The sequence below is a fragment of the Somniosus microcephalus genome, chromosome 1, assembly GCF_052327205.1.
Source record: "Somniosus microcephalus isolate GS21.2 chromosome 1, FLI_Smic_1.0, whole genome shotgun sequence".
In the NCBI taxonomy this organism is placed as follows: Eukaryota; Metazoa; Chordata; class Chondrichthyes; order Squaliformes; family Somniosidae; genus Somniosus; species Somniosus microcephalus.
Genome location: NC_140987.1, coordinates 379,517,177 through 379,544,115, shown reverse-complemented (window position 1 = coordinate 379,544,115; position 26,939 = coordinate 379,517,177). Strand labels below are relative to the sequence as shown.

At 44.0% G+C, this 26,939-nt stretch overlaps 1 protein-coding gene across 5 annotated transcripts in view; it reads left to right on the top strand.

Moving 5' to 3' along the window:
• Positions 1-26,939, top strand: part of dacha (dachshund a) — a 414,265-nt gene that overhangs the window by 169,797 nt on the left and 217,529 nt on the right. For all 5 annotated transcript variants that reach the window (XM_085996109.1, XM_085996121.1, XM_085996115.1 and 2 more), the window contains exon 2: positions 17,708-17,823. In XM_085996109.1, coding sequence (XP_085852235.1) covers positions 17,708-17,823 — 116 coding nt within the window. The remainder of the gene's footprint in view (positions 1-17,707; positions 17,824-26,939) is intronic.

The following is a 26,939-nucleotide window of genomic DNA, read 5'->3' as shown; positions in this document are numbered from 1 at the left end:
ACGAGAATTCTGAAAGCGGGAGAAAGGGTCAGCCACGCGGGGGGAAGACTCCTGGACAAAGAAGTGGGCACGGAGACGAAGGCTGCGGAAAAAGAGCTCAGCATCATGCCGAGCTCGAAATTAATTGAGGTGGGGGCGTAAGGGGATGAAGGACTAAGGACTGATCGTTCGGGGTCAGAGAGGGGAAGGTCAGAGGGGATAGTGAAAACGAGGCGGGTGAGATTGGGAGAAGGGATGGGGTCAGAGGAAAGTGAAGGGGAAGAAGGTTCCGGAGGGGTGTTGTTGAAGCTTGCGATCCTTGACGCCTGAAAGGACGAAAAAAAGTTTTTTGTTGAGCGCTGGATGAGGCGAAGGATGAAATGGAACTGCGGACCAGGACAGCTTTGAGATAGAGCGAGTCGGTGCTGCTGAATAGAGAGGTCGAGGGTGTTCATGTGGCGTTGCATGGCATTCAGTGTGGCTCTCAGTATACGGCGAGAGCAGTGGTTCGAGGAACGCTGAATATCTTGGAGATATCTGTAGTCTTGGGTGGATCCAAAACACAAAGGGTGGAATTTCAGTTGGAATCCACGTGGAGTAAGTCGGAGCCAGAGACTGTTGCTGAGGAAAGATATGTGCCTGTGAAAGCGAGTTTTGGTAGATACCTGATCAAACATGAGAAGGGAGACAGACAGCAATGAAGATGAACAAGGTAAAAGAGACAAATGGAAATCCCGTCGGAGAGAAGAGCAGAACTTCAAGGTGGGCAATCCTGGAAGGGAGGTGGCAGTGAATTAAACACTAATACAAAAAGTAAATACTGCAGATGCTGGAAATCTGAAATAAAAACAGAAAATGCTGGAGAAACTCAGCAGGTCAGGCAGCATCTGTGAAGAGAGAAACAGAGTTAACGTTTCAGGTCGATGACCTTTCGCCAGAACTGGAAAAAAGCAGGAAATGGAACAGATTTTTAAGCAAGGGTAGGGGCTGGGAAATAGGGGAGGGAATGAAAGAACAAAAGGGAAGGTCTGTGATAGGATAGAAGGCAGGAGAAGTTAAGAGATATTCAAGGCAATAGGAGATGGTAATGGGACAGGTTAAGAAACAAAGGATGGCTCTAGATGAAGTGTAAATTGCACTGGCAGAATGAAAGACAGCTGCCATGTGGGAGGGAAGAAAAGAATATGTTAGCCTATATTGCAAGGGGGTTGGAGTGTAAGTGTAAGGAAGTCTTGCTGCAATTATATAGGGCTTTGGTGAGACCACACCTGGAGTACTGTGTACCGTTTTGGTCTCCTTACCTAAGTAAGGATATATATACTTGCTGTAGAGGGGGTGCAACAAAGGTTCACTAGCTTGATTCTTGGGATGAGAGGACTGTCCTACGAGGAGAGATTGAGTTTAGAAGAATGAGAGGTGATCTTATTGAAACATATAACATTTTTAGAGGGCTTGACAGGGTAGATGCTGAGAGGCTGTTCCCCCTGGTTGGAGAGTCTAGAACTAGGGGCCACAGTCTCGGAATAAGGGGTCGGCTATTTAGGACTGAGATGAGGAGAAATTTCTTCACTCAGAGGGTGGTGAATCTTTGGAATTCTCTACCACAGAGGGCTGTGGTTGCTCAGTTGTTGAGTATATTCAAGACAGAGATCGATAGATTTTTGGGCACTAAGGGACTCAAAGGATATGGGGATAGTGCAGGAAAGTGGAATTGAGGTAGAAATTCAGCCGTGATCTTATTGAACGACGGAGCAGGCATGAGGGGTCATATGGCCTATTCCTGCTCCTATTTCTTATGATCTGGTCATTTATTTCATTGGTCTTTGTGGGACCTTTCTGTGTGTAAATTGGCTACTTCATTTTCTACATTACAGCAGTATTTCAAAAATACTTCAGTGGCTGCAAAGTGCTTTGGGACATCCTATATATGTCTTTCTTTTATTCTTCCTTTTAAAATGTACACAGGAGGTCTCAGAGTGACTCACCTTGTAGTTTTCCCTGTAGGAGAAGCACTATTCTGTTTCTGATTGCGATATTGTCCAGATTTGTTCCTTGGTCTAGTGACATACGAGAATTTTTGTTACGCAGTCTGTTTCAATCTTCCTCAGATAGAGATGAGAGATGATGGTAATGGTGGTTGAATGTGCATATCAAGCTCTGCATAAGGCATTACTTGATACTTATGTAAATGATGCTGTGTTTGATTTGATATTTTGGGATAATCCACCTTTTCCTCTTGTTTACACATATTGAAGGTTTTTTGAAAATATTGACACTTTCAGATTCTCATCAAATTCTATAACATGAGCGCTGGTATATATGTTGGGTACTGCCAAAGTCTTTAAAAGTATGCATTAGTATTCATTTCTGAGTTTAGATAAAATTAAAACTGTGCCCCTTATAGGATTCTTCGACAGACTTCAACATCATGTAAACACACCCGGCCTTTCCAGTCTGTCAAGGTTTATTATATGTTGGATTATTATTGGGAGTTGTCTGTAGAATTATCCGTTGATGTTCCTTTGACATACATCAATAATAGTCAATATATGATTCATAACATGGCAATATTGTAGGATAAGCTAGACCTCTAAAAGAGGCCTCTTTGACTTGACTAATAATTTCAACCATATAGAGGTATGACAACTTTATTTTAATGTGTATTTCTTTTATAGAAATTATTAATAAAGAAACTAGCATATAGGCTACAAATTGTGGAGGTTAGATCTTGTACTCCATACCTTTACATTCCCTGTATGACTGGTTTCAAGCTGTTTTCTCCAGCTCTATACTTAAGCAAAGCATGTACATTATGTATTTATTAGACCATTTTTAAAACAACACTCCCAATATGCTGGACATTACAAGATCCAAGAAATGTTCAAGATTTTGTGGGTCATGCAATGATCAAAATCAAGACACAGGTGTTATTAGAATGGCACACAGCACTGAGAAGGGAAGACATTGACAATCAGGTGGACTTTGGTGGTGAAGAGAGCTCAAATAGATTATAAGGCGTATGTTCTCTGGTTATAGCCCGTACTCTCTACAGCTTGCTGTTTAACTGAATTAGCAAACAAGTGAAAAATTGTCTCTGATAAACTGGACATCATGTACTGGGTCCATATTGTGCAATAAAACAGCATTTGCTTGTACACCCGTTGCAATAAATAACACAAAGTATCAAGTTAAGAGCTTGAACAACCACAAAAGTGATTAATGTTGATTGTTCATTTTGCATCGATGGCACCGCCTGGCTGTAATCAGATTAGTAATGTAATAGAGTGCATTCGTTCTGCAGTCTGATTGTTTTGCCATCAGTGAGCCAGAGAGTGTCATGTTGCGAGTAGCTCTGGAAACATTTTGCCTCTAAAAGAGTAAAAGGTTGAAATGAAGTTTAACTACCAAAGAACTGAAGCAACATGAGGGTGATATCACAACTTTTTGCTCTTGACTAATAGCTGAGTGTGCAATGATGTATTTACTCTGTACACAGAGACACACTCATCTCTGATTTAGAGTTCTGCACCTGAATTTCCAGCATTGTCACTATTGGATAGATTTGCCCCACCACCCAGAGCAGACTTCAGGCGACTGGCTGACTAAATCTACCGGCTGGTCACCCAAGAAACTTGGCGGGAGGCCCGATCCATTTTGAGGCATTGACGGGCTCTGGATTGTCGGATTATAAGACGGGCCAGAAGAAGGCAAGTCTGTGGGGGTGGTGCTCTAATTTCAGAAGAAGTTTTGGGGTGGGGCGTGTGGGAAGGGCAGGGAAAGAGCCAGAGTGGCAGCGGCCCAGGCTGGTTTGTGGTATTCGGAGGTACTTGCCTTTGGGTCCCTCTTCGGCCAGATCGCCAGCTGAAACTGGTCGGAGCATGCCCGCTGGCCCAATGAATAGTACATGCTCGTCCCAGTTCAGAAAGAAAGAACTTGCAATCATATAACGTCTTACACCACCTCCCAAAGCACTTTACAGCCAATGAAGTACTTTTGAAGAGTACTCGCTGTTGTAATGTAGGAACAAACAACAATGAAATACTTGACTGGATAATCTGTTTTAGTGATGCTGCTTGAAGGATAAATATTGGCCAGAAACCAGGGAGAATTTCCCTGCTCTTCTTCAAATAGCACCATGGGATCATTAACATCCACCTGAAAGGGCAAATGGGACCTTGGTTTAATGTCTCATCTGAAAGACAGAACCTGCAACAGTGCAGCACTTCCTCAGTACTGCACTGAAGCGCCAGCTGAGATTATGTGCTCAAGTCTCTGGAGTGGGACTCGAACCCACAACCTTCTGACTCAGAGATGAAACTGCCACCCACTTAGCCACAGCTGACACCTAATCCTAAAAAGACATCAGGATCCTATTGACTTCATTAGACTCCGATATAAATATCTTAATTAGCTCTGCGCCCTCTGCAGGCAGCTGCCTCAGCCACCTATTCGGAGGACCTTGGCAAAATGGTGACGGCCATAACAACGGCAGGAACAAGCACTACGCTCTTCCTGTTTCAGGGCGCTACCTCCCTGTTTCTGCCGGGCAGGAGGCCTCAAAATCGAGCTCTATATTTCCTTAACTGTCCTTCATGCTGCACCAATGGAGTTTTGCTCTTGAGAGAGGCCCTTGATGGTACAAGATACACTGACTGCTCTGGGTGAAAGCAATTTTTTGCTAATTCAGACTGACCGCAATAGAAAATACTAAACACACACACAATGTGCATATATGGTGTGTTCTATATAGTGGCGGGGTGTCCCTGAATTGGGCTTTTCAAAGTTGGATTGGTGCGTTTTACTTGGGAATCCTAATTATATATCAGAATACCAGGAGAACCATTTGAGTTCCGTTTTATTAGTTTACAGGGCTTTAGCATGTTGGATCAAACAACATGAGATTTGGAACTCCAATTTCTGGCACTCTGAATGCAAACCTCAGATTTATGAATGTTCCAAACAATTCGCTGTTTGATCCAGTTGTTACCTGCACTTTCCTGGAATGGAAAGAGACAACGTCCCAAGATCAGTATTGATGTGAAATAGGAAACATGTGAAAAGTCCAACTAGATCCCATTCACATCCATTTGATTTGGAAAACTACTTTATAGCTCGTTCATGTTCTGCACAAGATCCTGTGCATTAGGTCTACATTTGTAGACCACATCAAGTGCACACATACTTCTATTGCCAATAAGCCTAGAGCTGTACAGGAGGAAAAACATATTTAAGAATGTTTTTTTTGTTAAGCTAGATATAACCAAGATCTTCTGTTTCAGACTATGCTTCAGGAAAACTGCACAGGGCTGAGACCAAGTTTTGCTTACTGAGATTTGATGCTTTCTAAGCATTGTGGCATTGGCTCAGGTACAATTATTGAACAGTTTGGATGGAAGTAACATTACTGAAAGCAGTGTCAAGGCTGAAGCAAATACTGAGAAATAGAACTCATTTGAGGGGGAATAAAAGATGCTGCTGTTAATTCAGTTAGTAACTATGTGAAGGTAGTTTGGTACATTGCAAAGAGATCAACAGCATTGATTGTTAAAGGATGGCTGAGTATGTCGGAGCACTGGCCTTTTACTGCACTGCTGGAGGTGCCGTCTTTCAGATGAGACATTAAACCAAGAAAAAACGGACTTCTCAGATGGAGGTAAAAGATCCCATGGCACTATTTTGAAGAAGAGCAGGTGAGTTCTCCCTGGTGTTCTGACCAATATTAATCCTTCAACCAACACCTAAAAACCAGATTCTCTGGTATTATTACATTGTTGTTTGTGGAACCTTGCTGTGTTTAAATTTCCTACATTACAACAGTTGCGACACTTCAAAAGTAGTTCAATGGCTATTAAGCGCTTTGGGTTGTAGCATTTTAAATTATGGAGCAATCCCAGAGTCCACAAAGGCAAATGTACATTTCATAACTGTATTTTGTATATAATTGTGTGGGCTGGCAGTAACTATTGGTAGCCATTTTATACTTAAGAATGTAAATAAAACTTAAAAATATGCATCAAACAAAATTACGTGATGAAATTTGTCAAGTACATTGTACTGTGGACTTGGAATAATATAAAGGTAGAAGGAACCATGCTGGCTTCAAATTGAAGAGCGTTGTCTAAGGGCTACAAGTGTGGCTCAGTGGTAACATTCTTGCCTCGGAGTCAGAAGGTTGTGGTTTCAAGTTCCACTCCAGGGAGTGCCTAATCTAGGCTGACACTCTAGTGCAGTACTAAGGGAGTGCTGCTCTGTTGGAGGTGCCGTCTTTCAGATGAGACATTAAGCTGAGGCCCTGTCTGCCCTCAGGTTGACATAAAAGATCTTGTGGCACTACCTGAAGAGCAGGGGAGTTCTCCCCGGTGTCCTGGCCAATATTTATCCCTCAACCAACATCACTAAAAAATAGGTTATCATGTCATTTATCTCATTGCTGTTTGTGCGATTTTACTATGCGCAAATTAGCTGCTGTGTTTCCTACATTATAGCAGTGACTATACTTCAAAAGTATATTGGCTATAAAGTGCTTGGGACGTCCTGAGGTCGTGAAAGGTGCTATAAAAATGCAAGTCATTTTTTTCTTTACATTTAATAATAATGAATGAGGAGACAAATAATAATGTGTAATTAAAACAGAAAGTGCTGGAAAAGCACAGTAAGCTTGCTGACTGACCCGCTGTGCATTTCCAGCATTTCCTGTTTTCATGTAAAATTTCCAGTGTTCGCAGGTTTTCTTTTTATCTCCACGTGCAATATGTGGTTGATAAGGTGGTGGCTTTTAATGCACTGGAATTTGCTGCACCAGTACATGTCAAAGCAGCTGTTCCCACTGTGCAGTAAAGTGCCACGCTGAACTATGGAGGAGAGCCGCAGGCTGCACGGCCCGCCTTTCTCAGGTGGTGCCTTTTGCAGCAACATCTCAAAGAAAGGCCTTAGTTTTACTTTGCTATGTACACCTTTTAATTTATACTAGCCCAAACTTGTCACAAGATTTTTCTGATCAGAAAGAACCATCTTAGCTTCATTTACCAACCTGTACAAACTACAGTAAGTTAATTGAAATTAGTGTCCTTTACAAAAATGCAAGGCTGTACAGGTAGCCCATGTGTGAAGATTAGCCAGAAATGTATCCAGGCATTGGAAAAGTTTCATAAGGACAAAACAACAACAACAACAACTTGTATTTATATAGCGCCTTTAACATAGTAAAACGTCCCAAGGCGCTTCACAGGAGTATTGTCAGAAAAACAGACACCGAGCCACATAAGGATAAATTAGAGCAGGTGACCAATAGCTTGGTCAAAGAGGTAGGTTTTAAGGAGCACCTTAAAGGAGGAAAGCGAGGTAGCGAGGCGAAGAGGTTTAGGCAGGGAATTCCAGAGCTTAGGGCCTAGGCAACAGAAGGCACGGCCACCAATGGTTGAGCGATTATAATCAGGGATGCTCAAGAGGGCAGAATTACAATCTTACTGGCTGAATAGGATCTTAGAACTGTCACTTATGCTCCTGTTAGATCAATTACAACTGGGAGGGAGGGAGTGGGGAGTCGGGGTAGAGCAGGCAGACTCCTCAAAAATTCAATTCATATTTGTTCCAGAAAGCTCTTCAAAATATAGCTGTACACAAATATTGTTCAGATATGCTGGTGGCAAGTATCTAACGGGAAGCCTAAGCATCCTTTTGGTTGAAAGGTGCTGCTGTTTAAGCCTAGACAGAAATTCACACTGCAGTTGAAACAGCTCCCTGTGTGCTATTCAACTGAAAGGAGAGCACTTCTGGTAACTGGTGACCTGGGGATTTCTCTACTTCGTCAGGGAAACTTTGACTCAAAATGTGCATTATTCGGTCGGCTCCCAGAGAAAAAAACTAACAGGTTAAAGGCTCACCCACGTGCATCTTTCCGTGAAAATTTCATTCAAAAACACTACAGGTTAACAATAATGAGATTCTAGTTCATGGGTAACTGTGGGTACTCAAAATATCTTTCAAAATACATCTGTTTCAGTCACATATCTGAAGAAATTATATTTTAAAGTAACTTTCACATGAAGAATATTTGGAGCAAAGCACAAACAATAGACTATTAATTCATATTAAACTTCCAATAAACCTTTACAGTCAAGGGTCTTCAGTGAGTGAATTCAAGACTACTGATAATATCATGATGAATATGTTTCTCCATATAAATTCGAGAGCAGGTTTCTTTTATTTTTCTGTTGACTGCCGTACTCAGGATTATAAATAACAGGTTCATTTATTTGAAAGAAGCCAAAATAAGCACCAGTCCCTTTGGACAAGTATGCCAGTCAGCATATTATTCACTTTGTAAGCCATTAATAAGAGTAAGATCAGAACTATTATAGTCCGAGATTATGCATAAGATGATAGTAATTCAGCCTCTTGTGAAAGCGCTGTGTGTTTAGGATTTTAACAACAATGGAATTACATCCACAGTCGGGCAGATTGAATTCACACCAGACACAATTCCGCTCTTTAGTACCTCTCTCAAATACAGCTGTGCACTTCTCAAATTGTTCTTACCTGGCTGCATTACAGTCTCCATTATTCGAAAAAAAAGATTAAATTCTTTGTGCAGTTGCTAAGAAGTGAGAACTACGCTAAAAATAATAATGGCCCACAATTAGTGGCACATTTCGACAGCCAGGTATTCCTGCTGATTGAATGGAGTTTAATCGGAATGCCTCCACTATTCTAGATGATATAAAGTGATGTATATTTACATTGACGTCTCTCCATTATCCTTTGTTGGAGTGGTTTCTCAAAATGCACTTGCCAGAAATTCCTCAGTCCACTATTTCATAGACTTTTAAATTGGGATCCCTGAAGCTAAAGCGTCCAGCTTCCTACAGTTGTTGATTTATTAGCACATTATTTCTGCTGCTCTCTCCTGGTAAAACATGTAGTCTGCAACGATAGCATTGTTTTCCTTTGTATTACTAACAGTTAGGATGGGGATCATTAGGAATCTGTCAACATTTCTGGCTATTTTTGCTAACGTTTCAGGTCTTAAATGCTTAGATTGGTGGGGGGGTGGGAGGGCAGGGGGGAAAGACAGCTTTGAGGATCAAATCACCTCAGTGTTACAAAGGTTAAATTTAGTTTTGGGGTTCCTGTGTTCCATGGTAAATTCCAAAAGGCATTACTGGGACATCTTTCTGAATGAAAAGAAAGAAGGAGTACAGTAATTAGTTTGATAAACATTTTTATTTACAGAAACCATCACAGAGCCTTTGTATTGATTCACTGCAGCAGCTAAAGAGTGGGAGCATTGGGAGGGTTACAGGCCAAAGAGAACTCCCTTGAAATGTGCCCACTCCTCATCACTGTTGTCAGAATGATTGGCCTCTGAGGAGAACGCAGACTGGTTGTGGGCTTTCTCCAGTCTCTGCTGATTATTTAGAGACAATCACTGGAAAAGGTATGGTGTGATTGGTGTGCGAAGAGAGCAGTCGCATTGCCGCTAATCTGCCAGTGTTGGGTTGTTGACCTGGAAGGTGTAAGAGTGCGACAGTGGACTTCTGGAAATGCAGATATTCATTAAACTAACTGCTCACCAAAACAAAATACCTAGGAATTGCTTAGCACTCGCACAGCATTTGCCTCGACACTAATCTCCTTCAACATCAATACAGAAGCGGGTATTTCAGTAATTGTGCATGAATTTAAATCTGCTTCCCAAGATTAAACTTGTTGCGTGGAGTGTGTTTTTGTCAAGGGGTCCCTGAAGCTCTGTGGAGTCACAGGGATCCAATGTCGGTTGTTGAAGTGGAGCTTCAGAGATTTTGCAAAAAGAAATGCACTCATGTAAAATGTACAATTCCACACTGTCAGACTCAGTAAATTCTCTTGAGCTGTTTGCGTGGATATCAGATACAACAACAACAACTTGCATTGATATAGCGCCGTTAACGTAGTAAAACATCCCAAGGTGCTTCACAGGATCGTTCTCAAACTAAATTTGACACCGAGCCACTTAAGGAGATAGTTGGTCAAAGAGGTAGGTTTTGAGGAGTGTCTTAAAGGAGAAAAAAGCAGTAGTGAGATGGAGAGGTTTAGGGAGGGAATTCCAGAGCTCAGGGCTGAGGCAGCTGAAGGAACAGCCACCAATATAGAGTGATGAAAATCATGAATACAATATGTTTTAAAAATATTTCTCCTCTAAGTCTCCTTCAACGCCATAAGGGCAGGCAGAATCTTGCTTCCCAACTTCTGCCAAAGTTGCTCTTGAGCTGGCTGCTAAGATTTATAGGTGAGAAGATATCGAGATGAATGATCTTCAATTTTTCCTCTCTTCCTGGGGAGAAGCGGCAAACTTTTTCCTGGCATCTCCCCACATGGCACTGTGAACAAAATTAACCTAAATTGGTGAGTGGGGAAAGAGAAACTTGTGGACACACATTATTCGCATAATTCATTGAGTTCTTCAGTGTACTGGAGTCGCCGCCTGCTCACAGTTAATGAGGACACTGTACCAACATTTGTATTCACTGACAGCACAATTCTTTCTTTAAAAGAGTTGTTCCATAGTTTGACAACCTATATTAAAAAAAAAACATCAAATAACATTCAATGCTTCACACAATTAACATGTTCAGGCCTTGCAGGGACTCCATGTAGTTTGACTCATAATTAATCCAAAGTGCTACGAAAAATATTTACAAGTGATTTTAATTAGTTAGCTGTCTATGTAATAGTTTTGCTGTCATATTATTTAATCTATCTCGCTCTGTAAAAGATGCATAGAGTACATAAAAAATGTCACAGCTGGAGTTTGAATCCTTCTCATTTATACTATATATATATATTGGGGTAGAGGTTAATATTTAAAAACTTTTAAAAGGTGCCTATTAGTGCCCTTGCACCTAAAAGAAAAAAGTTTAATTTTAAGAGCTTTCTCGAAGGGCCGCAAATGGGCCCAATTGGCGGAAACTCGCAAAGCTGATTAAGTCGATCGGGGGCGTGGCCAGTTTTGTGGGCGGGGTCGGCATCCAACACGATAATTTCTAAATCAGCGCGAAAGAGCGTGGAAACTTGACTTGCGCTGGACATGATTTGCGTTTGAAATTCCTCAATCTTGTGCGCTGGTTTGGCCGATTTCAAACGAATTGCGCTGAAAAAACCAGCGGGAAACTCTACCCTACTCTGTTTAAGGGTAGTGATGGTATCTGTCAGGCTTTCAGAGGTGGGAGTTGTACGAGGCACAACATTTATCAAGTGAGGAGCCCTGACTGAGTGATGCCTGTGCATCATTTTGGTTGGGTCCATTTGTTGGTGAAATATTATAACTAAACAAATGTCAGTGAATATTCTGTTCATACCTTTTTTTTTAAATGAAAGTCGTAAAAACCATTTAAAATATGTTTTAGCTGGGAGCAATATTTTATTATAGGGACTTGGTGCAACAGAAGGTGAGTCGGTTACACATTGTTGTATGTGTGTGTGTGGGATTGTTACCAGAGGACAGGGAGTTAATCATCCGTGGGCATAGTATTAGTCTATCCATTGAGTACAGAGACCCCCGACACTCCCCCCACCGCCCTCCCAAGAAGGTATCCATTTTTAAATTGAAATTCTACACATCAATCATATTAAAGGGGTATTGGCTTATCTAAAAATGTTTGGCAAACCCTCTTTTTCTTTCTTTGTCAAATAGAGGGATACAAAGATGTAACTCATGTTTGTGTGGCTGTTCCACAGTTTTCGTTCCCCAGTCATATAGTCCCATGTCCCTTTAATGCCTTTACCCAAGAGGGTTGTTTTAGTTGGCAAGACTCCCATTGGACATACCCCTGTGATTTAAATGACGTGGTGCCAGTGTTGTCAGAGGCAACAGACCTGCCCAGGTGAGGGGGGAGGGCTGTGCTTTGCTGGGTGGCTATGACAGCTAAGTTAATGGCACTTGCACCATCTTGGTTTGGTCTCAAGTGGACAGCGCTGTCAACCGTCACTATGGCCAGGATTTTGCTGACCTCTGCAGGTCTGTGGCAGGCGATGTCGGTGGCGGGTCCCGTCCCCGCTGCTGGCTCCAGCCCGCTCTGTGAAATGTATTTCCATTGATTGGGCGGGCTTAACAAGCCCAATGTGTTTCCCGGCCAATTAGAGGAAGCGGGTCTGGTGACATCATTTGATGACACATCATCAACCGGTTTCCTTAAAGGGACCATGTCCAAATTTATTTTGACATTTGTGCTCTCTGTGTTCTACAGCATTGAGGTGCTGCAAACACCGACAATGACTGCACAAAGGCACAGGGCTGCACCCAGGCTCTCCCATGACTCCCTCCATATGCTTATGGAGGGAGTTACAGCACGCAGGGAGGTTCCCTTCCCTTCCCATGGGCAGAAGAGACCTCCCCAGGAGATCAACACAGCCTGGTTGCACATTGCACAGAAGGGCACAAGCAGGGATGTGGTCAGGAGGACCTGGCTGCAGTGCTGCAAATGTTTCAATGATCTCAGTAGATCACGAAACATTAGTACAAAGCCACACTCCACCTCATCCTGCTGTGCCTCTCATCACATCCCCATCACTCTGCCTTCCCTACCATACTTCTGCACATCCTTACTCACACCAACTTATCACAGAATCACAGAATCACAGAAACCCCACAGTGCAGATAGAGGCCATTTCGGCCCATCGAGCCTGCACCGACACATATCCCACCCGATCCCCGTAACCCCTACACCAACACCAACACACATCCCACCCTATCCCTGTAACCCCACGTATTTAATCCCCCTAACACTAAGGGTCAATTTATCATAGCCAATCAACCTAACCTGCACATCTTTGGACTGTGGGAGGAAACCGGAGCACCCGGAGAAAACCCACGCAAACACGGGGAGAACGTGCAAACTCCACACCCTCCACCCATCCCTCTCTATCTACATTATCACTTCCCCATCTCACTAGCCACCCCTCACACTCACCCTCATCCTAGTGCAATCATACCAACTAACAACACACAAGGTTGGCTCTTGGGTGTTTTATCCAATGTTCATGTGAAATTTCTGTTAATGTGCTGTCAAACATTGATTCCTTTATTTTCAACACTTTGTGTTCTTGGACAGATTTGTGTGCACCTTTGGAAGTGACTTAATGAGTAGTGGGACATAACGGTACTCCCCGCAATGGTCATGACTGTGAAAGGAATGGCTTGGGCATTGTAGGCATGCTTTATGGTGTTGGTGTGGTGCCAACCTGGCACATCATGTGGCAGCCAGGGTGTACAGATTCAAGTGAAGTAAATCTGGCCATGGTGAGGCCATCCCTGGCCTCCCGGGCAGCAATGTGGTTGAGTGCTGATGCCCTGTGTCCTGTGCAGCATCAGTTGATTGTGGAGAAGGTTGGTGGTGTTGTTAGTGCAGCTGGTGTTGGAGCTGATTGTGGTAGCATTCTGAGGACCAGGGTGAAAGACACCCATGCTGATGGAATAGGTGGCAGGTGAAGTAGAGATGACAGAAGCGATCTGTCAATGGTGAGAGAGTTAATGAGGTCAGACTGAATGGAGACTTGTGTAAAGACTTGCAGCATGCTGAATCTGTTGTGGAAATGCAGTGAGGAACAGCTTGTGGCTGAGGGAAAATATCTCTGTAAGGTGGGAGCTTTTATTTTACATTTGAAGCTGTCAACTCATCAGCTGATTCAATGGCCACTGAACTCCCGCCTCAGCTTGACCAGTGTGGACCCTGTGGGTGAGCTGTCAAATTCAAAAGGTGAGCTGAAATTCATTCTTAACTGGCTCTAAACAAGCCATTAATTACCTGAATTGGGTCGCCCGCCGCTGCCTGTTGGGTCTGCTCAGCGCTGACAGACCCGACATCGAGAAAAGCGACTGGGAGCGAGTTGACAGTGGGTTCCTGACCTGCTGTCAAAAATATCAAATTTCCCACCTGCCCGCCACCAATCCCGTCTGCTGACCCCCCCAGAAAATTCTGGCCAAAGAGACCAACTCTCGTCACTCTTGTCTTATGTGACTCTTCCCTGACATTGAACGGCAAAATCACATTCATGTCTTCTGAGCAACCACTCTCGTGTAAATCTTCCACACGAGGTAGATTTTTGTCTTCACCGCTTGGATGGTAATCTTTGAAATAGCTGTTGGTGGGGAGAATAACTGGCAGGTGAAACTGGAAGGACAGACAAAACAAAGTCTCTGGCAGGGTCCTGATGACCCCAATTGCTGTTTGATGGATGGAGAAGCGGACATTCTGCTGAATTCGGTGTGTTTGAGAAGGCCTGCCCCATTTGGCACTCCAGAACACCGTTTCCAGAGGACTGTAGTGCACCATGCCTGGCAGATGGTGTCAGCCAGACTGAATGCTGTCTATAGTAATTCCAGTACCTGGAAACAGAAGTGGGAGAAGATGGCACACTTTAAGGGATCTGGCAATGTAAGACTAAACAACAGTTGTTTTCCACCTTTACTGCTCACCCATGCCAAGCCTTCATAGAACCTTACAGTTTTTTCATCGTATCTCATGCAGACCCATACCTTAGCAGGGCATACAGTGAAGGTGCAAAGTACAGTAAAAACCTTGCCACACACACACGTCCTCCAAGGACTTCAAGTTGGACACATGGTAGCAATGAGTAACCCTCTGCATTTTGGGAAATGCACCATCATGGCAACATTGGGCATATGTGTGCCATGGTGTTCAGTGACAGTAAAAGCGCTGGCCACATTGACCAATGCATCAGTCAGTCTTTGATGCATTTTTTTCATAAAAGTATGGAAATATCTCACCAAGAACACTGCACTAAAGCAATACTGTAAACATTGCCAAAAGTAAACCCCTCAAAAGGCTATTTAAAAGCTCCCAGCTGTGGCTCAGTTGGTAGCACTCTCGCCTCTGAGTCAGAAGGTTGTGGGTTCAAGTCCCACCCGAGAGACTTGAGCACATAAATCTCGGCTGATACTCCAGTGCAGTGCTGAGGGAGTGCTGCACTGTCGGAGGTGCCATCTTTTGGATGAGACGTTAAACCGAGGTCCTGTCTGCTCTCTCAGGTGGACGTAAAAGATCCCATGGCACTACTTCGAAGAAGAGCAGGGGAGTTAATTGCGATGTCCTGGCCAATATTTATCCCTCAATCAACATAATTAAAAAAGAGATTATCTGGCCATTATCGCACTGCCGACAGGCTGAGGCTCACTACAAATTGGGCCTCAGCTACGTAAAACTGGCAAGCTGTGAATGCCAATTGGGCATACCGATGCGGTTCGCCGGTCGGGGCCCTGGTAAATTCAGCCCACTCCAATGTGGAGCCGGCCCACAGGCAAATCCCCCACCCCCACTCCCTGCAGTTGGGGAGGGGGGGCATGTGGAGGCGAATGGGAGGGGGGGCTAGCCCGGGTCAGCAGTGCCCCACAGTACTGTTGTGAAGCCAGGAGGAGCACTGCTGGTAAGGAAAAATGAACATTAGCACCATTGGCAGTGGGGTCCTAATAACAGGCGTCAGGATCCTGATCAGTATATTCAAGAAGGCCAGCCCCTGTTTTAGGCAGGCGCCCTGGACACCTGGAATTCGCCAGCTGCCAATTTTGCAAATCAGTGCAATTCTGGGGGAGAACAGGCTACGAGAGATTGCGCCTGGAAATTGCGCGACCGGGACCAATTTCTCCCCCTAAGAGTTTATCAGGGTTGAAAATAAAGGCAAAAAAAGGTGCTTCCTTTTATAAAAAAAAATGAACAGGCTTAATGTTCCGATGGCACAGCATGGTGGTGTGCCAATGCATAGTGACATGGAGTATGCGGTGGACCATAGTTCCCATGGTTACGGTTCTCCACAATGCAAGCTGCTAATTGGACTGAGCCACGACAGGACGGGGCAATCGGAGTCTAGGCATTTCATGGACCGGAGGGACAATCCGAGGGTGAGTTGTTGCTGGCAGCTTCCAAGCAGTTAGTTAGTGTCGTGCTGGCAGTGATCTGAGAGCACCCTCGCACAGCTGGAAAGTAGAGACATCTATAACAGGCGAGGAAACCGCAACAGTAAAAATAAGCCAGGGTAAAAGTGAACGCACAAGTACGCAAAGTGGTGTTTGGTGTCGCACATCTCAGTAGGCTTTGAAACCTGATCAATCTGAACTAAGCGAGGGTAAATTGTGCAATGTTGTGATATGGCAAAGGAATTTTACACTGAGCATTTTCACGATCCGCTGTACAATGTATGCACACAGATGATCCAGTTCAGTGCAGTTTTCAGCCGTGACCCTGGCAGTAATTTCACAAGCTCAGCTTGAATCGGACTGAACCAGATCAACAAGCTGAACTTTGGTTGCTCTGGATAAGTCTAGTTTGCATTTTGACTGGAAAAGAGGGGTCAGAAAGTGGTAACCATCAGCTGGAGAGGGAAAGCCGTGTTCCTAGCTTTCCGCTGAACAATCGCACACATAGGAGTCAGTTCTACTTTGAAAACTAGGAAATTTAATGGCAGCCTTGTATCAACAAACCTGGTCAGGTTTTACGACTTTATAGCGGAAACTTATTTTTAAAAGGATTCATTAAAACGGCTCGTTAAAAAAAAGTTTTGTATCCTCCTGCTTTTGACAGTTTAAATAACCTTCATTATATTTACTGCAAGTTCCTAATCTGTTAAAGCAACATTAAATCAGAAAGCTCGTTTCATTCTGTTGAACATTTCAGATATGAATTATTTTGAATGAAAATCCTTTGCACAGTTTGCCGTTTTTTTTTTCCTGTACACTTGAAAATGTACACTATTGATCTGTTTGGGGATTTATGATTGGGATTGTGTTGCTGTAGGGGATTCAGCACAAATGAGATCTTCAGGCACTGAGAATAAAGTTATTAATCCCTGAACAAGTCAGTGATGTATTTACAACTTACCTAGTAAAAAAAGCTCTCACTTTCATCTTCTGTGACCTGCAGTGTTGTTCTTCTCATCCTCTCGTTTGCCCAAAGTTCTTGGAAACTCTTATGAAATATTTCTAGTTTCCTTTTATGAATCTCATTTAAATTCACTCTCTGGAATCATTTGGACAAACCCTTCTCTGCTGTGATCTGAACAATCAGTTCTAATTCCAATCTCATTTTCAAACAACCTCCTCGTGTGCTTTGAAAATCAATTCAAAACAGATCAGTTTAAAAAAAAAAAAATTTTTTTTTGGAAATATTTCTACTTGAATCCGATTCTTGGAATGGTGAAACATTTTTAACATTGAAATCTTATCATTTTAAAATGAGTACATTTTCAGAGTTAATTTCACTTGGGAGAGAACCATTTAATATCATCTTTGACCTGCTCATTAGCAGAGGCCTTTGTACAATTCAGATATTCTTACTCTTTCCACTCATTCCAGGTCTCTGCATTTCAAAAATTATACAGCACAATTTGGACCTAAGTTGTGTTATATTTCTTGCATTTGTTAGGAAATCAATAGCCATTAAAAAGTCCCTGTAGTGCAATAAAGACATTTAATTTAACATGCTCTAGTAATAAAATCCCTTCGATTATGAATAATGTTGAATAAAGACTAAGTTCAGACTTGTTGCTCTGTTTTTTCCCCCTAAAGATTGACAATAAAGGGTTGGCTAGAACAAGGTTTGGTAGATGTTCTGTAAAATGTCTGGTTTTATTTTTCATGCTCCTGTAAAATGGTTGTTACTAGAGTTTGGGAGACTTATTTTTGGCTTTGTTTGAAAGTAACCAAAAAAATTAAAACCAGCTTTTTTTCCCCCCTCGACAGCTCGAGGCCTGGAAGGCCCCCAAAACGTACCCTGAGTGTCACGCTGCCAGAAAATTCTCGCATTATGCCCCATGCAGTCCCAGGTCTCTTATCACCAGGAATCATCTCACCGACAGGTAATGAAATCCATAAAATCATCAGCACAGACGTTGTAAGGCTCTTCAATTGAAATGAACTAATATTGATTGAATAGGCTTGTCCTTCAGGGGGTTTTATACTTTACCAGAGGTTGGAATATTGGATTTTTTGAGTATTCATAAAAAACAATATAGCTTTGTTGTTACATTGTTTCAGATCCAATGTCGTTTGATTCTGTAATTCATTTGCTCGAGATATATTGCCATTCTCTCCCAGATGCAATGAGATTCGTTGGGTTCTATCATTAAGAAAGCCAAGGAAGGTGCTGTTTCTGAATGCTCAAATTTCTGACTGCTTGAGATTTAGTTCTTTAGGTCTTGATTTAATGAACATCTGTGTCTATATACATGAAACATATTTAGTACAGTTAGATTGCTTTCACATACAGCTTTCATAAAGTGAATGTTTTGTTTTAAAAATTTAATATCAAAACGTGAACATGCCCATTTATATATGTTCTCTGCTGATGCATTATGATTTTATAGTGAACTTATATAAGAGAGTGAATTTTAAATGTGAAACACTGTGTTTTTGAAAAAAAAGTTCCAATTTACTCTCTGGCACCTTAACAAGTGCCCAATATTCAGTGTGGGATTTGACTGCCTCAGTGGTTTATTCAATGATGGGGTAGGGTGGCATGAAACCGAGTCTGATCCTCCCATCACCTAATAGCCACAACGTGCACGTCCAATAGAGCCACTGGATAACAATCAGAAATGGGGTACTCGAGCCCAATCTCTCCCTTTGACCTGGGGCTCTGAGGGCAATTGTTGCAACCCTACCGCTGCCCTGATTGAGATCAACGAGCTCAGTACAGATTGATACTATTGTTTTTTGGGGGAATATAATCAAACTCTTCATAGAATCATAGAAACTTACAGCACAGAAGGAAGCCATTCAGCCCGTCGTGCCTGTGCTGGCTCTTTGAAAGAGCAGTCATGCTTAGTCGCACATCACCGTTTTTTGTCTGTAACCCAAGCTGTGCCCGCTTGAAAAGACTGAAAGAAAAATCACTATTCTGTAGCCATTGTTTGTTTAACAGTATTTGCAGTAATCAGTGATTCCGGTAACTGTGAAAGGTGTTTCTGAGACTTATTGGTGGGAATTTTAATCCCCAAGAATGGGTGGGTTTGGGTCGGTTGGGATGTTCAAATGTTAAAAATATGAATCCCAACCCCAACCCGCCCACTTCTGGTTTTAATGGAGGCGGAACAGGGGGCAGGCAGCCAACCCGCTCCCAGGAGGCGGGCTGACAATTTAAATATTATAATGAGGAAACGTACCTCATATTTAACCACCATTTGAAATTTAACCCTGGCTGGCCGAGTTTTCCGGGACTTGGGAAACCTGGCGGCTAAAGGTAGGCAAGGACTGCTGGATCCAGGAGGTAAGTGCCTTTCCACTTACCTGCTTCATCCACCCACCGCGATTGGACACCCAACCGAACCTTTCGCTCTCCTCCACGACTCTTCTGATCTCCCCCCGACCCTTCTGCTCTCCTCCATGACTCTTCCGATCTCCCCCCCCCCCCGCCCTCCGACATTTCTGATCACCTCCATGAATGTTCCAATCTCCCCCATGAATCTTCCAATCTCTTCCTGAGGCCTTCCCTCCCTCCTCTCCGCTCTCCGACTGCGGCCTAGTGCCGAAGGCCTACCCGCCTGTCAGCCACCCAGTCTCTCAATCTGGCTGGCTGCGGCCGGGAAACGGAGACAAAAAATATTAATCAGGTCCTGCTGTTAAATTCGGCAGGGCCTGAGGGAAACCCATTCTTCCGGGTTTCCCGATCGCAAAACTGCCCCCGCCAATCCCTTCTCCTCTCTGAGTTAATATCCAGCCCATTGTTACTCAGTAACTTGATGAAATTGCTGTACTCAGTGCAAAAAGTAGAGGACAATTTTCAGAATGCGATCACTGTGGAGCTGAGCATTAATGACTGATTTCTAACCAAAGACTGATCAGGGATGACTCTTTTACTCTCACCCCATGGATATTTCCTATTCACATACATTAGCAAAAAGCGGGTGAGTATAATTTCTTCCGTGCGTAAGGTTAAATAACAATTCTATACTAAATTATCATTGTAAAACAATTATAGTTTAGTAAAGATTTTTTCCTCTTTGTAGGGAAGCAGTCAGGCAGTCTAAGTTCTTGGACCTGCAGGAGCAGACACTCAGGTGCTGTTGGGACGCATTCAGGCTGTAATTGCTGTGCTGAGACCTTTTTGCAAAGCCACTTTGCAGTAGCTAAAATTAGTTTTTACCTGAAATTAAAACATTGTGGCAGCAGGTTTGCTTGGCAAACTAGTGGCACTATCAGGGCCTTGATTGTGCCATCGGATGCTGTGTACTTGAAGCTGTGTGATGGGTCTTGCAAGTCAGCCTGCTAAATAACAATGTCCCTTTCACACTACTGGAGAGCTGTGAAAGGAGGGGACTGTTCGATTGCCTCTATTGTGCTTTTCTAAAAGCATCCAGTTTCCATGATGAACTTATACGTGACATTGCAAAAACAAATAATTCAGAATTAACCATCCAATTTAAATTAGGGTGAAGAACATAACATAAGAACATAAGAAATAGGAGCAGGGGTAGGCCACTTGGTCCTTCGAGCCTGCTCCGCCATTCAATAAGATCATGCCTGACATGAATCTAGTCATTCATGTGGAAATGACTTATGAAATAATACTGGGCGGCCTGCTGGTGGTGCTGTCCAGGGAGAGTATAAATACTCGGGCATGGGCCCAGCTTGCTCAGGACATTCTTTTACAGGAACTAGTGAAGGACACAACTAGATCTCCATGTTGAAAAACAGTTGATTAAAGCCTTGTTTAATACTCGAACCAAGTGCCTAGTAGTTTTCTTACGTCAATTTAATCAACTGCAACCCGCTCCACGCTCTGAGTGATTTGGGAACAGACAGCTATGATTCAAACTGTAGAAAGGAACTCGGATGTAGTAATCAATCCATCATGGAGAAACTACTCAGACCCGCCTGTCTCGACCTGGACCCGAATTCACTTGCAGCTGCTAAGGTATGGAAGCACTGTTATCGTACCTTCAGCAACTTCCTCGGAGTGTGGTAAGAATGTTCCTAATAAGTTACGAATGCTTGCCAATTATGTATCCCCACATGTGTTTGACTATATCGAAGACTGTGTAGACTATGACTCCACTATCCAAACACTACAGCAACTATATGTTAAGGCCCCAAACAACATTTTTGCTCATAAAGTACTGACTTGGATAGAGAACTGGTTGGCAGACAGGAAGCAAAGAGTTGGAATAAACGGGTCTTTTTCCGAGTGGCAGGCAGTGACTAGTGGGGTACCACAGGGATCGGTCCTTGGACCCCAGCTATTCACAATATATATCAATGATCTAGACGAGGGAACTAGATGTAATATCTCCAAGTTTGCAGACAACACAAAGCTGGGTGGGCGTGTGTGCTGTGAGGAGGATGCCGAGAAACTCCAGTATGATTTGGACAGGTTGGGTGATTGGGCAGATGCATGGCAGATGCAGTATAATGTGGATAAATGTAAGGTTATCCACTTTGGTGGCAAAAACAGGAAGGCAGATTATTATCTGAATGGCAATAGATTGGGAGAAGGGGAAGTGCAACGAGACCTTGGTGTCCTTGTGCACCAGTCACTGAAGGTAAGCATGCAGGTGTAGTAGGCGGTTAAGAAGGCAAATGGTATGTTGGCCTTCGTAGCGAGAGGGTTCGAGTACAGGAACAAGGATGGCTTGTTGCAGTTGTACAGGGCCTAGGTGAGACCACACCTTGAGTATTGTGTGCAGTTTTGGTCGCCTTATCTGAGGAAGGATGTTCTTGCCATGGAGGGAGTGCAGCGAAGATTCACCAGACTGATACCTGGGATGGCAGGAATGATGTATGAGGAGAGATTGGGTCGATTGAGCTTATACATGCTGGAGTTTAGAAGAATGAGAGGGGATCTCATTGAAACGTATAAAATTCTAACAGGACTAGACAGACTAGATGCAGGAAGGATGTTCCCGATGGCGGGGGAGTCCAGAACCAGGGGTCACAGTCTAAAGATAAGGGGTAAGCCATTTAGGACAGAGATGAGGAGGAATTTCTTCACCCAGAGAGTGGTGAACCTGTGGAATTCTCTACCACAGAAGGCAGTTGAGGCCAATTCATTAAATATATTCAAGAATAAGTTATATATACTTCTTAAGGCTAAAGGGATCAAGGGATATAGGGAGAAGGCAGGGACAGGGTACTGAGTTTGGATGATCAGCCATGATCTCACTGAATGACGGAGCAGGCTCGAGGAGCCGAATGGCCTACTCCTGCTCCTATCTTCTATGTTTCTATGGCACCTACTGGCCACAACTTGACAACAACCCGGGGTATCACTTGACGAATTCGTTCAAGAGCTTCGCAGGCTCAGCAAAGATTGTAACCTTAAAGCTGTCTCAGCTGAGCAGTACCAGGAGGAATTAATTTGTGACTCTTTTATTAACGGAATTGCTTCTCCCCTCATACGCCAGCGTCTGTTGGAGAATAAAACCCCGGGTTACAAGCTGCCTATAACCAGGCATATTCTCTGGACTTAGCTCAAAAAAATTCAGATGCCTATTTTTTACCATATGCATGGACTGCTGCTACCACTTTTAGTGACTCCCCCGGTAAGCCTCAGGCGGAAGCCCTCACTGATGACGACCCTACCCTAGCGGCATCTTGGCAATCTTCTGTGGAGGTGCATTCCATTATAGGAAATTTTGTCCTGCTCGTAATGCAACCTGCAATCATTGCAGTAAGAAAGGTCACTTTTCTAAAGTATGCCGGTCAAGAGCCTCTACTAGTGTTGCATCTGCTATCTGTAAACTGCTCCTCCCCCAAGAGCCACTACTAGTGTTACAGCTACTATCTATAAAACTGCTCCTCCCCGAAGAGCCACTACTAGTGTTACAGCTGATTTCCCCAAAGCCTGTCCCATGCAGCCATGAGGGTTTCGGTAAATGGACACATTTTGAGTACATTAATCGACTCATGTAGCTCTGACAGCTTCATCAGTGAGCCGGCTATCAGTAAGTTACAACTGCGTATTTACCCCTCGGACAGGGAAATTGTAATGGCTCTGACGACACTGACCGCAAACTCTTCCGGCTTTTGTCTTGTTGACCTTATTCTCAATGGCCGCACTTATTTTTCCACCCGGCTCGGGGTGCTCAAAAACCTATGCAGTGATGTGCTCCTGGGACAGGATTTCCAGAAACAACACAAAAGACTCACTTTCGAGTTTGGAGGGCCAAAGCTGGAGCTTACTATTTCCAAAATACTGTTTTGTGCGCTTTCGGCGGCTTTGCTCGACGAGCCCTCCTTGTTTGCCAATCTTTCCCCCCGATGTAAGCCCATAGTCACTAAATCACAACGTTTCAGCCAAGATGATCGATCCTTTATTGAGGCAGAAATCTCTCGCCTTCTAGCTGACGGTATCATTGAGCCATGTTCACCTTCCTGGCGGGCTCAAGTCATCGTTGTTAAAAATCCTCTGAAGCAACACAAGAAACATCTTTGCATCAATTACTCGCAAACTATTAACCAGTATACCGACCTGGATGCCTACCCACTACCACGCATCGATGACATGGTCAATAACCTTGCCAACTACAGGGTATTTTCAACTTTTGACTTAAAGAGCACATACCATCAATTACCATTAAAGGACTCTGACAAAAAGTATATGGCCTTTGAGGCCAATGGTCGGCTTTACCAGTTTTGTCGCCTTCCATTTGGGGTCACCAATGGAGTGGCCGTCGTTCAATGGGCAATGGACAGCCTAGTCAAACAGGAGAACTTAACGGACACTTTTCCATTGCTGGTCATGACCAGAAGGAGCATGATGCCAACCTCCAGAAATTTCTTGACGTTCTCCGTCGTCGCAACTTAACCTTAAATGAGTCCAAATCTGTGAAATCAGTACCATCAGTCAACATCCTTGGCTACTGGGTGGGCAATGGTGTCATCAAACCGGATCCGGAGTGACTTCGTCCGCTTCAGGAGCTCCCTCCTCCTATGAATCTCGGCTCTCTTCGTCGGGCCCTCGGCATGTTTGCCTATTATGCGAAGTGGATACCCCACTTTTCTGACAAGATCCAGCCCCTGCTTCACGTGAAGTCATTTCCGTTGGAGGCGATGGCTATTTCAGCTTTCGACCTCCTCAAGCAACAACTGGAAAAAGCCACGCTTCATTCCATCGATGAAAATCTCCCTTTCGTGGTCGAGTGTGATGAGGTGGCGATTTCAGCTACCTTGAATCAAGGCGGTCGACCCGTTGCATTTCTGTCCAGAACTTTGCAGGGTAGCGAGCTCCATTATCCTCCTGTCGAGAAGGAGGCTATGGCCATCATTGAAGCAGTATGTAAATGGAGTCATTTTCTCGCTCGTCGCCATTTCACGCTCATAACTGATCAGCGCTCTGTGGCCTTTATGCTGGATAACAGGAAACGCACTAAGGTCAAGAATAACAAAATACAGCTCTGGAGGATGGACTTGCCGCCTTTGGCTACACCATACATTATCGACCCGGCAAAGAGAATGTGGCCCCAGATACCCTCACGCGTGCATTCTGCTCTTCCATGTCAACTTTGACTCTTACGGATCTTCATACTGACTTGTGCCATCCTGGCGTTACCCATATGTTGCACTTTGTGCGATCTAAAAATCTCCCATTTTCTACGGAAGACGTGAAAAGAACATGCTCCACTTGTAGAATTTGCGCAGAATTAAAACCGCAATTCTTCCGTCCGTCGGTTGGCTCGCTCATGCACGCTACACAGCCTATGCAGCGACTCAACATTGACTTTAAAGGGTCATTGCCTTCCTCAACGCGAAACACCTACTTGCTTACTATGGTGGATGAATATTCACGCTTTCCCTTTGCTTGCCCCTGTCCCAATATGCTTACTTCCACAGTGATCAAATGCCTCGATCAGGTCTTTTTCCTTTGCGATATGGCCAATTTCATCCACTCTGATCGGGTCCCTCCTTCATGTCAAGTGAACTCAAAAGTTATCTTTCCCAATGGGGAATCACCACAAGTAAAAGGACACCGTATCATCCTTTTGGAAACGGACCGGTTGAGAGATACAACGCCATCGTTTGGAACGCTGTTCATCTTGCACTGAGGTCACATAACCTATCAGACCAGCAGTGGGAAACTATGCTCCCTGACGTGTTGCATTCCATCAGGTCTCTTCTTTCTACATCCACCAACGCTACTCCTCACGAACGATTCTTCGGGTTCCAGCGTCGCTCCACTCATGGGATGTCCCTACCATCATGGTTGGCACCTCCTGGCCCCGTGCTGCACCGAAGATTCGTCCGATCCTCTAAGAGTGATCCCCTCATCGACGAAGTGGAACTGACGGATTTCAATCCCACATACGCACACGTGCGGTACCCTGATGGCCGGGAATCCACAGTGTCACTTCGGGATCTGGCTCCCTGCCCAACCGGTTCCACAGAACCAATTGATAGTGGGATCCATATTAATGACGCCGATACCCTGTGGTCCTCTGAGGATGACGCTCTACCTGGGACATCAAGGGATCTGCCAGCTATTCCGCCGGATCAACCCGGGGAACAGAGCGCTCCCCGTGGGATGGCCACCCGAAGCCAGGACGCCGGTCAGTCACCGACTACTGAGCAAGGTGAAGCCAGCTCTGCGCCTGTGGGGGCCCGCACCCGGAGCCACGATCTCCCCAGTCCCCCTCAGGTCAATCAAGGCGACACGGACTCTGCCAGCCCGCCGGTACGAACCAAGCGACCCAGGGACCAAAACTCGGTCTGAGGAGACGTGCCTTCCGGCCTCCAATGGAGATCCAAACGACTGTGTCTATTCTTAGTCCGATTAATTCAGTAGAAGGAAGCCGCCAGACTTCCAATCTTTCAGGCGGGAAGAATGACATGAATCTTGTCATTCATGTGGAAATGACTTATGAAATAATACTGGGCGGCCTGCTGGTGGTGCTGTCCAGGGAGAGTATAAATACGCAGACATGGGCCCAGCTTGCTCATGACATTCTTTAACAGGAACTAGTGAAGGACACAACTAGATCTCCATGTTGAAAAACAGTTGATTAAAGCCTTGTTTAATTCTCAGACCAAGTGCCTAGTAGTTTTCTTACGTCAATTGCTGAATCCTATGATAAAGCGCCATGGTTTTGAAAGCTCAATAACACTTGAAAATTCTCCAAAAAAAACCCGATTTTATTCAAGGGAGTGAAAATATTTTCATATTTGTGTATCCTGGAAAAAATATCAGACTTGATGTTGGAGTTGTTGAAAGCTGTGGATTTACCAACACTCCCGCGTTTGTCAGGGGGTGTCACGCACGAGATCCCCGAGCTCGGCCATCCTACAGTGTTACACAAACGGAGGGCCTGCGAGCACAGCGCTGGCATTTGTTGCTCTGAATTTCTTCCACTTCCAACGAGCAAAAGTATTCACAGATCCCACAATCTGGAGGGCCGTGAGGAGAGAAAAAGAAACAGGCACAGACGGAGAAAACAGGGGAAAATGAAAAGAGGGAAACAAGAGGAGAAAATATATTAAACCTGCCTTTCAAACTGTACAGAATGATGAAGTGTGGGTTCAGTTTTCACAATGTTGCAAACAGGAGCCAAGTTTCACTGCATGTTCATGTTGCTGTGATGTTTTGCATGTACTGGAGGTTGCTTACTAGTCTCCGACCACCATAGTGAATTTTAATGATTGAAAAGAGCTGATGACAGTCAGACATTTTGAATTATTAAGATGTGAATGTTGGTATAGTTGGCCTTCAGTATAACAGTCGAATGAGTTGCACAGAAATCATGTTATAAATGAGGGATATTCTACACAGGAGATTTTATATGGTTTCCCTATCATCAATGGAGTCATAAATAGTGATATCAAGGATTGCAGGATGTCAGAGGGGATTATAGTGAGGGGCAACTGGGATGCTAATTGTTACATTAGGAAATCAGCTGCTTTCATTATTATGTATCATTCCCATATCCAGTGTGGTCCCAAATAGCTATGAATTCCCTTTAAAAATAATGGAATGTCCTGAAAAATC